Source organism: Diaphorina citri, unplaced genomic scaffold (assembly GCF_000475195.1).
Source record: "Diaphorina citri unplaced genomic scaffold, Diaci psyllid genome assembly version 1.1 scaffold2291, whole genome shotgun sequence".
NCBI lineage: Eukaryota > Metazoa > Arthropoda > Insecta > Hemiptera > Psyllidae > Diaphorina > Diaphorina citri.
Genome location: NW_007379715.1, coordinates 11,286 through 23,563, shown reverse-complemented (window position 1 = coordinate 23,563; position 12,278 = coordinate 11,286). Strand labels below are relative to the sequence as shown.

The 12,278-nt window shown below is 41.0% G+C and overlaps 1 protein-coding gene across 1 annotated transcript in view; it reads left to right on the top strand.

The window, feature by feature from the left end:
- Positions 1 to 2,837: 2,837 nt before the first annotated feature.
- Positions 2,838 to 12,278, top strand: part of LOC103518656 (small conductance calcium-activated potassium channel protein-like) — a 14,916-nt gene continuing 5,475 nt past the window's right edge. Inside the window, exons 1-6 of the mRNA XM_026830395.1 lie at positions 2,838 to 2,997; positions 7,052 to 7,162; positions 7,263 to 7,406; positions 10,623 to 10,663; positions 10,752 to 10,929; positions 11,342 to 11,388. Of these exons, the coding sequence (XP_026686196.1) occupies positions 2,899 to 2,997; positions 7,052 to 7,162; positions 7,263 to 7,406; positions 10,623 to 10,663; positions 10,752 to 10,929; positions 11,342 to 11,388 (620 nt within the window). The 5' untranslated portion in view covers positions 2,838 to 2,898. The remainder of the gene's footprint in view (positions 2,998 to 7,051; positions 7,163 to 7,262; positions 7,407 to 10,622; positions 10,664 to 10,751; positions 10,930 to 11,341; positions 11,389 to 12,278) is intronic.

The window sequence follows — 12,278 nt, the reverse complement described above, 5'->3', positions numbered from 1 at the left end:
CACTATATCGGGGGCCTGTCCAAAAAGCAATTTTTTTTTATTTTATTTTATTTATTTTTTTTTGAGGGGGGGGGTTGGATGCTCCAAACTTTCATTATCCACTCTGTAGGTAAAGCATTAAACATGAACCTTTTTTCGAGTGAGTGAGGTTCTCTACCACCCTGAACCCTAATACCCATTTTAAGTAGGTTCAAACAAGGTAGGTGTTTGTTCCGTAGAGAGTTCAATGGGGAGATTTATCGAATTGTGAAAACGGAAATATGGAATAGTAGGTATCAGCTCAATAGTACTCATCATAGACAGGTCTAAGAGGGATTTAAGAAGGCTTTATCGAGGGCTCGGGATAGATTTCATCCTAAACAGATGAGCAGGTTCGTTCTCGGAATGGCTAGCTTTCTCCTATTCTATCTTTACTGTCTTCTCGCTTTCGGGACGGTAAGACCTTATCAGATGATCTACCTCGTGCACTACTGTAGTAACAAATCGTACCAAAGGGAATGAAGTAATGAACTATGGAGGAAATGTTGACCTAATAAGACTCAAAGCCCTTCAAGCATTTAGAGAAAAGTAGACAGAAAATTATATCAATTTGACAAGAAAAATGGAATATTCGAAACACACATCATCCGTAATCTTTCAATTTTCCGTGGAATCAAATCAGTGTGGAATAATCCTGTGTTGGATTTATCAACGTGGAATAACCCTTTGGATTTTCGCGGGCTCAGGTTTCTATTATGTTTGCGGTTTCCGGAATATTCGAAACACACATCATCCGTAATCTTTCAATTTTCCGTGGAATCAAATCAGTGTGGAATAATCCTGTGTTGGAGTTATCAATGTGGAATAACCCTTTGGATTTTCGCGGGCTCAGGTTTCTATTATGTTTGCGGTTTCTCATCACATTCAGAAATCTGGAGAGTAGAAAGGAGAAAGCCTTAGGGAGAAAGGGAGAGTAGGAAATAGATATTTAGCAGGGCTATTTTTAGGGAAGGGGGGGCATGAGGTCCTGGCTTCTTCCTCGGAGGAGAATAATAATAGTGCTTATTTATACTGCTCGCATAGGACTATAAAGTCCCTTTACTCCAGCAGTAGGCTACTACTATTATTATTATTTTTTTTTTTTTAAAGGAGGTTTGACAGAGGGAACTGTAACTGCTATGGTCTTATCGTCCCGAAATCGGAGAATCCTGGCTTCTTCCTCGGAGGAGAATAATAATAGTGCTTATTTATACTGCTCGCATAGGACTATAAAGTCCCTTTACTCCAGCAGTAGACTAACTACAATTAATGTTAATGCGGCCAAATTCTCAAATTATATTGAAGATAAAAATTCCATACCTCGGCTGGGATGGAACCCACGTCCTCCTGTTTACCAGGCGAGCGTCTTGACCACTACACCACCGAGGCAGGAGAATAAGTGCACGGCCAGAACGGCGACCATAGACCGTAGACCCTCTCCGAGATCATCAACCATCGAAGAAAAAAAATACTCAGCTTAATTTCTTGATTTTCCTGTGAGGGTCCGGTACTAGAAAGCCAGCCGTTCCGAGAACGAACATTATCCCATCACGATAAAATCCGCCCCGGGCGGGAATCGAACCCGCGGCCTAGCGCTTACCAGGCAGACGCACTACAAACTAAGCTAACTAGGCTGGCTAATGTTAATATGTGGTCAAATTCTCAAATTATATTGAAGATAAAAATTCCATACCTCCGGCTGGGATGGAACCCACGCCCTCCTGTTTACCAGGCGAGCGTTTTGACCACTACACCACCGAGGCAGCAGAATAAGTGCACGGCCAGAACGGCGACCATAGACCGTAGCCCCTCTCCGAGATTATCGACCATCGAAGAAAAAAATACTCAGCTCAATTTCTTGATTTTCCTGTTAGGGTCCGGTACTATGGTCAGTCAGGTCAGTGGCTCCGTTGAGGACACTTCTATTCATTAGCATGGGTTGTTTATCTCTTGGGTCGTTAGGCCGGTTAGGCTATGGTCGAGGGCCGGGACTCCGTTGTGGACGCCGACTTAGGGACCCCTAAATACATTAGTATACTAACATTGTCCGCCTAAAATTTGTAAGTCACTGTTTGAATTCTGCCCCCTCCCCCCCTAGCTAAAATCCTGGATACGGCCCTGCTACTTAAGGGAAGGTATAAGAAAAGGGAGGTATTATATAAGTATAAGAAAAGGGAGGTATAAGAAAAGGTATAAGAAAAAGGAGGGAAGGTATTAGGGAGTTTAGGGATGGTTGGATATAAGAAAGGCGCTCCGTTTTAGGAAGATGTGTGGAATTCTGCTGGGGTTTCATATTACCAATCTTTTCGTTCGCATCAACTTGCCTAATTAGGTAACTCTACCTGCATTTTATGGTCTTATCGTCCTGTATCTGCAATATTTTAGCTTCTTAGTCAGAAACTCAAATCATAGAGGGAGCTGTAACTACGGAAGCCTCATTGGCCCCAAGAAAGGAGGACAGGAGAAAGCCAACCCCGAGAACGAACCTTATTTGTTTAGGATAAAGTTCACCCGAGCGGGAATCGAACCCGCGACCTAGGGCCACTCACAATTTGCCTGGTTCTTAGTGTTATTTTTTAGCCTATGTTTGTCAATGTAGGAGACAGTAGATTTGTATTTATGTTTTTCAATTTAGGCAGTAGATTTATATTCCTATCTTACGCTATACCTATATGTTTGTCAATTTAGTACGTAGATGGTGTGTATTTCTTTGTCAAATTAGGCCGTAGATGTGTATTTCTATCTTACGCTATACTCGTATTATTACGTATATGTTTGTCAATTTAGTCTGTAGATGTGTATTCTCATGCGTTCCGTTTCCTATTTTATGATTTCCCCGTCAGGTTCCACGACGAAGACCACGCCAATCTTTTAAACTCCATGTGGCTCATTGCCATCACGTTCCTAAGTGTGGGTTTCGGGGACATCGTGCCCAACACGTACTGTGGGCGGGGCATTGCCGTCACCACCGGAATAATGGTAAGACCAAACCACCAAACTTACAACTGAGTATGGTAAGACTGCACCCACTAAATCCGAAAAAGGTAAGGTTAGGTCCAAAATTTGAACGTGTTACTTTTGGTAAGACTAATGGCAACTCCAAAATACTAACGTGGTAAGAATGGTAAGAACACTCCCAAATCGGGGTCCGTTATTTGTAATGTTGAGCTTTTGAACCATTTAAAGGACTTTTTTCTATTGATGTGCTTGTGACCCTGCGTCCTACACTCCTACTCACAGACTACAGAATTACTTACGAGTGTTCGGTACAAAGGAACAAAAAAGTAAATAAATATATAGGAAAATAGGTAGGTAAATAAAATAATAACAATAATAATAAGAAAAACAAAATGAAGGTAACTCTACCTGCATTATATGGTTTTATCGTCCTGTATCTGCAATATTTTAGCTTCTTAGTCAGAAACTCAAATCTTAGAGGGAGCTGTAACTACGAAGGCCTCATTGGCCCCAAGAAAGGAGGACAGGAGAAAGCCAGCCCCGAGAACGAACCTCATTTGTTTAGGACAAAGTTCACCCGAGCGGGAATCGAACCCGCGACCTAGGGCTTACCAAGGCCACTCACAATTTGCCTGGTTCTTAGTGTTATTTTTTTAGCCTATGTTTGTCAATGTAGTAGACAGTAGATTTGTATTTCTTCCCCAACTTGACTGTGCTTGCTGTAAATGGTGTGTATTTCTATGTATATTGCATGTTTGTCAATTTAGGTCAGGGGTCACCAACCTTTTATGCGGTCGCGAACTACTCAGATGACTAGGAAACCTTTGGCGAGCTACCTTTAGTCTGGGAACCAGAAATTTACGACGTAAAGATGTAAATGTTTGGTTCCCACAAGCATTTTTCCCTCTCAAGGTTAGGGTTGCCTTACACCTCAGCCACTTGGGCTTTTTGTGTTCAAGTTCAAGTTCCCATAAGAGTTGGTCTCAACTTGTGGAACTGTTCACTAGCTGCGAGCTACCAGAAAACCTCTCTCGATCTACTGATACCGGTACATAGCTCGCGACCTCGCGATCACCGGGTTGGCGATCCCTGATTTAGGCAGTAGATGTGTATTTCCATATTACGCTATTTTACGTACATGTTTGTCAATTTAGGCAGTAGTTTTGTGTATTTCTATCTATATTACTTATATGTTTTTCAATTCAGGCAGTAGATTTATATTCCTATCTTACGCTATACCTTTGTCAATTTAGTCCGTAGATGGTGTGTATTTCTAGAGTATACGTATTATTGTAGAGTTAACAAGAGACTGTCTGGGCCATAGCAAATTAAGTTGGTACATATTTCAATAGGTATTTCTCTTTCATATTCATAGGGTTTACATGGAACTCTAATACACAGAGACAATAAAAAAAAACTGGTGAATCGCATCAAATTTTGGATCAAACATGAGAGCTTTTGAATTGTTATGAAACTATAAAAGCTTTAATTTGCCATTTTCTCAAGATTGTTTCTTTATGTACGAGTAATGGTTTGTTACTTACAACTTCAAACAGAATAAAAAACGACTCAATGATGGGTAGAGAATGTAGAGATGTGTAAAAAGTGAGTGAGTTGTAAAAAATAGAACTACTCTTTTCAGGGACCTACTCAGTCCTGAGTCAGATCGCAAAAAATCTAGCTCACTCTTCCACTCCTTATGCATATAATTATACCTACTTTATTGGGAGTTTAGGGCTGACTCATTGACTGAGTAGTTCACTGAAAAGAGTAGTTCTTTTTTACAACTCACTCACTTTTTACAAGTATCTCAGTGTTGGGACTGTTGGGGATATTCAATAAAGAACTGTGCACATCAGGTACCTACTCATTTCGCAATAGACTACGTACATAGTTATGTACCTACATAGGTACGAGGTACGTAAATTTATCGAACCTTTCTGGTAAGTTTGAGGGACTAATCCTAACTCTTTTTTACAACTCACTCACTTTTTACAAGTATCTCAATGTTGGGACTGTTGGGGATATTCAATGAAGAACTGTGCACATCAGGTACCTACTCATTTCGCAATAGACTACGTACATAATTATATGTACCTACATAGGCACGAGGTACGTAAAATTATCGAACCTTTCTGGTAAGTTTGAGGGACTAATCCTAAATCTAAAGCTGTTCTGAGGAAGGCTGAAATGTAGAGGTCCGCCAAAAGACGTCCCTAGAGCTACATTATCAGTGTTTTTACAGTAACCCCTAATATTTCTCTCTTTTTCCTTCTGAGGAAGGCTGAAATGTAGAGGTCCGCCAAAAGACGTCCCTAGAGCCACATTATCAGTGTTTTTACAGTAACCCCTAATATTTCCCTCTTTTTTCCCCTTCATCCCACTGTAAAATCAACTTATGTGTTCCCAACAAGAAACTACATGAAGAAAATAAAATGAAAGCGGGGCATGAGTAAGTACACCAAATGAAAAAAATGGAAGGAACAGAGAAAGAGAAAAATTAAGGGAAGACGAAGAAGAAAAAGGTAGAAGAATAAAAAGAAGAAGATGAAGAAGAACGAAAAGAAGAAAAAGAAGAAGACGAAGAAGAACGAAAAGAAGAAGCAATAAGAAGGACAAGAAAAAAAAGAGCAGAAAAAGTAGATGGGGTGGTAGACCAGATTAGATTTCATCCTAGTACTTGCCCTGGGATGCACAGGAATACAGAATGAAGAAGAAAAAATAGAGAGTACATAAAAAAAGTAAAAAGAACTTGAGGAGAAAGAAATAAAGAAAGAGAGACGACGGACAGAGCATTAAACAAAGAAATAATCAGAGACACAGGAAAAAGAAAGAAAGACATAGAGAAATAAGAAAAAGGAAAGACAGAGAAAGAAAGAAAAAGATAAGAAGACAAGAAAGAGACGAAGAAAAGTCCGGTTGGGTGGAAGAGCTCACTAAGTGAAAACACAAGTTGTAGATGTAGGAAAATGTAAATATTCAAGGAGGATTTATTGAGAGGTCAGTATCAAAGCTCACATTTTCTGACGAAGTAAAAGAGTGAGAAGTTCTGCAATATAAAATATAGTGTAGCCACAGCCAGCCACAAAATCAATCAGTAAACAATTCACAGGAGTGTTCTCTAGTGGTGAGAAGAAAAAGTTTCCAAGATTCTATCTCCATATCAGCTGATTTTTGGTTTGAAGCAAGAAAAACGTTTTGTCCTCGAACGAGGACACGGGCACATAGTACTACAAAACACTTTTTAGACTCGGGCACATAGTACTATAAAAATTTTGTCCTCGGGCGAGGACACCGGTCACATAGTACTACAAAACCCAAAATGAGCTCGGGCGCGAAGAGGATATGACCTTAGCAGTTACAGTTCCCTCTGTCAAATGTATATTGGTAGTTGAGCACAAACAATAGGTACATATATACGAGTAGATATTCCTCTGCTGGGCGATCATCGTCATAATCTTCCCGAGCAAAAAAAAGACAAACCCAAGGAAAAATTATTCAGGTGCAACTTGGACCAATGAACCATACACATTAAGCCCACTCTGAGACTTGGGTGTATGGGCAACTGCCCCAAAAGATGGGTTAAGCTTATACGAAACTTGGATCTCCCTACGCCCCTGGTTGTACCGACCTCAAAACGTACCATCCGGCAGATAATAATGCATAGGTACCCGTTATATTATGCACAAGGGTATCCTCTATTGGTTGTAGTTCACGCTTTCTCTGCTATGATTTGTGAGCATTATATTATTATGCAGGTGCATTATTTTGCGAGCATTACTATTTTATGTTCTAGTTTTTCCAGCGCAGTAGAACCTCGATTATTTCAACCAAAAAAAATCGCACGAATATGTTTAGTCAAATGGGAAGTATTGGAACAAGCCGTACGGACCGTACGCTAATGAACATTTCCGAATCATTCCGAATTATTTTTAAAAAATTCCCAAAGGGTTGGGGGGGGGTGCTCCGTAGAGTTTGCTTGGTGCTCCGCGGCCAAAAAAAAGTTTGAGAACCACTGTCTTAGGTAGTACGTACCTGATTATTCTAACCGTTCTCTCCCCTGTCCCTCCACCAGGGTGCAGGTTGTACAGCCCTCCTGGTTGCCGTAGTGTCACGCAAGATGGAACTGACCAGGGCTGAGAAACATGTGCACAACTTTATGATGGACACACAACTCACCAAACGGGTAAGTACTATCACGTCACGTCACGTGAGCTCATGGGGGAGTCAGAAAGATGTAGCTCGAAGTTTTCCCATAACATTGTAGGTAATTTCGTTCAGGACAGCTACTATCACGTCTAGTGATCTCTCGTGACGTGAAGACAGATAACGTTCGCTCTCGGAACGGCTCGGAATCACGCAAGATGGAACTGACCAGGGCTGAGAAACATGTGCACAACTTTATGATGGACACACAACTCACCAAACGGGTAAGTACTATCATGTCATGTGAGCTCATGGGGGAGTGAGAAAGATGTAGCTCGAAGTTTTCCCATAACATTGTAGGTAATTTCGTTCAGGACAGCTACTATCACGTCACGTGATCTCTCGTGACGTGAAGACAGATAACATTGGCTCTCGGAACGGCTGGCTTTATCTTCTCCCCCTTCATCATCCTTCCTCTCACCATCTTTCTCTCAATCTCTCACCTCCCTTTTTCCCCTAGGTATTTCTCTCTTTTCTATTTCTCATTTTTACGTCCTCCTCCTCCTCCGCCTCCTCCTCCCCCCCCTTCCTATTCTACCCTCTCTTTCTCTTTTCCTCTCTTTCTCCTAATCCCCCCCTCTCTCTCTCTCTCTCTCTCTCTCTCTCTCTCTCTCTCTCTCCCTCCCTCATTCTACTCTCCTCTGTCTAGTTTTCACAGCGGGGTTGGTCACGTGGTATAGTTTGGTCCGTCGGATTTTCCTGAGTGGATATGAACGTAATAATAAACCCTCAAATAGATAATAAATATTATAATATCGGTATTATTGAATTATGATGTAACAGTCTCCTCCTCTTCCTTTTCGTTCTCTTTCTCCTCCTCTTCCTCCTTCTCCTCATCCTCCCGTTCCTGTTCCTCCTTCTTCTCCTCTTCTTCCTTTTTATCCTCCTCCTTCTACTTCTCCGCCTCCTTCTCTATTGTTCCTTCGCTTTCCTTCTCCTCCTCTTTCTCTAAATAATCAACATGCCACTCTTCTCTTTATCTCCCCTCCTCTCTCTCTCTCCCTCTCCTCCATTTTCACCCCCACCCTTATTTCCCCTTTTTAACAATTACCTGTGTTGAAAGGTTGTAGGGTTGAAATTTCAGTCCCGGATAAAAAAAAAAAAAAATCTGGTGTGAACACGACTTTCCTTACCCTATTGAATGATGCTTATTTGGGTGTTGTTCTGTTGTAACTTTTACAATATCTCTAACCTAATAGTCAGTATAGCTGGTCAGTATAAAATGGTCAAAAACCGCCAAAAAGCGGTCAAAATACCGTCAACCGCAGCACCTATATTAACCAAACGTTTTGTGTTGCATTCTTGTCACATTTGACAGCTGCATGCCAAATTTCAAGTCTCTAGCTCTAGCTCTTACCGTTCTCGAGATATTTTGTTTACAGACAGACAGAAGGACAGAGAGACACACGGACCAATGGCTGAAACTTTGTATTCAGGCTCTAGGGACCTCAAAACGTGTTTTGGCACTAAAACTGACCATCGAAAATTTGACCCGATTACATTACTTTCTTCTATAGGACAGGCATGTCAAACTCAAAATTGTATAGAGGGCCATTTTTGATATTTGTTGAACATTCTGGCGGGCGAGGTATTCACACCACCCCCCTAGTAAAAAAATGTTTGTAAAAAAATCATGGTTTTTTTGTTTTTTTTTTTTTTTTTTTTTTTAAAAAAAGGAAGTTTTATTGGGTTACAATACAAGTAGTAGGCACATAAAAATGTACAATCTTCTTCTTCTTCGCCTTTTCCCATGTTCAGATGGGGTCGGCGTTTGTCGTCGGCCTCTCAATCAGCTTTAGAGTGATCGCTTTGAGGCCAACTGGTTTTGGCTAAACAAAATTTTCCGAGTGGGATGCCCTTCGCTATTGATATAGCGTGAGGAAATTTGGACTAGTATACTCCCTGTTTATAGTCCCCTAGCTAGACGCTGATCTACTCTCTGTTTATAGTCCCTCAGCCAGAAAAATTTACAATAATTGTAGGTAATAAAAAAATAAAAAATGGCTTCTTGTGAAATATTATTAATTTATTTAATATTATACCCTTGTGACTCGCAGCGGGCCGCACAATTTGACCAGGCGGGCCACATGCGGCCCGCGGGCCGCCAGTTTGACATGCCTGCTATAGGATAAGGAAAGTAAAAACTGATCATTTGAGTGTGCCACATTGCCTGCCTTGTTAGATACTAGGCGTTCATAAAAACTTGCTGGATTTCCAAAGAATGAACTGAATCAAAACAGGGACAGCCTAGTTAGCTTGGTTGGTAGCGCGTCTGCTTTGTAAGCGCTAGGCCGCGGGTTCGATTCCCGCCCGGGGCGGATTTTATACGGAACGATAATGTTCGTTCTCGGAACGGCTGGCTTTCCTCCTATCCTGTCTTCCTTCTCTCTTCGATTTCGGGACGATAAGACTGATAATGTTCGTTCTCGGAACGGCTGGCTTTCTCCTATCCTGTCTTCCTTCTCTCTTCGATTTCGGGACGATAAGACCTTGGCAGTTACAGTTCCCTCTGTCAAATGTATATTGGCAGTTGAGCACAAACATACAAACAATAGGTACATATGTACGAGTGGGTATTCCTCTGGTGTGCGATCATCGTCATAATCTTCCCGAGCAAAAAAAAAAAAGACAAAAAAGACAAACCCAAGGAAAAATTATTCAGGTGCAACTTGGACCAATGGACCATACACATTAAGCCCACTGTGAGGCTTGGGTGTATGGGCAACAGCCCCAAAAGATGGGTTAACCTTATACGAATCTACGAAACTTGGATCTCCCTACGCCCCTGGTTGTACCGACCTCAAAACGTACCATCCGGCAGATAATAATGCATAGGTACCCATTTATTATGCACAAGGGTATCCTCTATTGGTTGTAGTTCACGCTTTCTCTGCTATGATTTGTGAGCATTATATTATTATGCAGGTGCATTATTTTGCGAGCATTACTATTTTATTTTCTAGTTTTTCCAGCACAGTAGAAGCTCGATTATTTCAACCTCCATTATTTCAACTCTCTGTTATTTCAACCCCAAAATCAGTTCAAAATAGGGTATTTATTAACCATTTTATTCTTCTGTGTTTAAATTTTGCCCTCTTTTCCATTGTATTATACGGAATTATTTCAACTTTCGATTATTTCAACTACCCTCGGTCCCAATTAGTTGAAATAATCGAGGTTCTACTGTAGGTACTGGGAGGGGGGATAGGTGCTGTTTTACCACCATCCTTGTATAATTCCCAATACCTACTTTCAGTACAATCCGACGTGCAATATTGAATAGGAAACTACTTTTCCTTACAATTTTCCTGGACTTATAGTTGGCACGTACCTTAATGTTTGGTTTGGACGTTTCAGGTCTGATTTTTACTTTTTTTTTCTAATGTACTAATTGACAAGAGTTCGCGGACGATATAACTTTGACAATCTGTTAAAGACAGGTCTGGAATTCAGACCCGAAAGGTCCAAACCAAACATTAAGGTAAGTGCCAACTATGTCCAGGAAATTTGTAATTAAGTGTGGTGTTGGCAAACCAAAAATGTCGTTTAACTCTCTTTTCCTTTTCCAGACTGAGGAAGGTCAAAATGGATCAGCGGAAACTGATGGACAACGCCAACACCATCACCGATATGGCGAAGACACAGAACACAGTGTACGAGATAGTATCCGACATGAGCTCAAGATACGATGCCTTGGAAGATAGACTGGTAGCGTTGGAAGATAAACTAGTGACTCTACAAGAACAGGTAATAAAGTCAACCATACAGTAGTAAAATTGCCACAAAATATTGCGTGATTTGCTAAATAACCGATAATTCTCATTATATTTTTACTTTCCCTATCCTGGGTAGGTATATATAATATGGAATTTAATGTAGTTATTCGCCAAAATTTTCGATGGTCAGTTTTTGGTGCCAAATCACGTTTTGAGTACCCTAGTTATATTTGGAAGAGGTTTAGAGGGAACTGTAACAACGGAAGTCTTACCGTTCCGACATTGAAGAGAGGAGGACACGATAGAAGAAAACATTCAAGTCACTGTTTCTTGCCAAAGTAACAACACCCTTTCGTGTCTGTTATGTCAGCTTATTCTTTTTGTCACTGGAAAATTATTTATTAGAAGTGCAAAATCTCACTTCGCTCCCTCTTTCTTCCCAGGTGGAGCTCCTACCGGAGTTACTGACTCGATGCATCACCCAGCACCTATCCTCACCCGGTGCCGGGGGGAGTAAAGACCCTTCTGCCCTGGCTTTTTTTTTTTTTTTTTTTTTTTTAAACATTTATTTTAAGAGGGGACTAAAATCTTAGGTCTTTGCCCCTATGTACAATTTACATACGTAATACGTATGTGCCTGCTGTATATCTGGTGAAAAAATCTGATTTTCTTACCAAAACCCTAAAAAAAGTGGAGAAGCAGTAAAAGTTTTAAAGTAGACGCGCAAACTTTTGTCAAAACTGGGACACGGGAAATGGGAATGAGAATGAGAGGGAGATTTCCTCCTTCTCTTCCATTCTTCCTACTCCTCCTCCTCCTCCTCCCCTTTTACTTCTTCTCTTCCTCCTCCTCCTCCTCCTTCTCATCCTCTTTCATCTTATTTTTTCTTCTCTTTCTCCACATCCTTCTTCTCCTCTGCCTCATTCTCTTCGTTTTTATCTAATCCTTCTTCTCTTCTTTCACCTCCTCCTCCTCCTTCTCCTCCTCCCCCTTCTCAATTTTTCTCTTCCATATTATTTCTGTGCTCCACAAGCACACAGTCGACCTTTTTCTGAATCCCTTTGAGGCTTTTTTTTACTGCCAAAGTTTGCGTTAATTGGGTTAGTACCCCTTCAGTTTAATTTATTGGCGGCAAAACAGAGCGTTTTACTTTCTAGTAGTCAGGTAAGTATGTAGGTAAGGCTATACATAGGTAGCTAGGTAGGACTGTATTCAGGGGCGGGCGAGGGGGCCCAATTTTTCTCCTTTACTGTAGGGCAGACTCCGTAAATTGGAGCATCCACCCCTCGACAAAATCCTGCATACGGCCCTGTAGCTAGGTACCTTTAATACCTTATACATACTTTAATTTTTATGTCCAGGCCATGCGACAGGGAATTT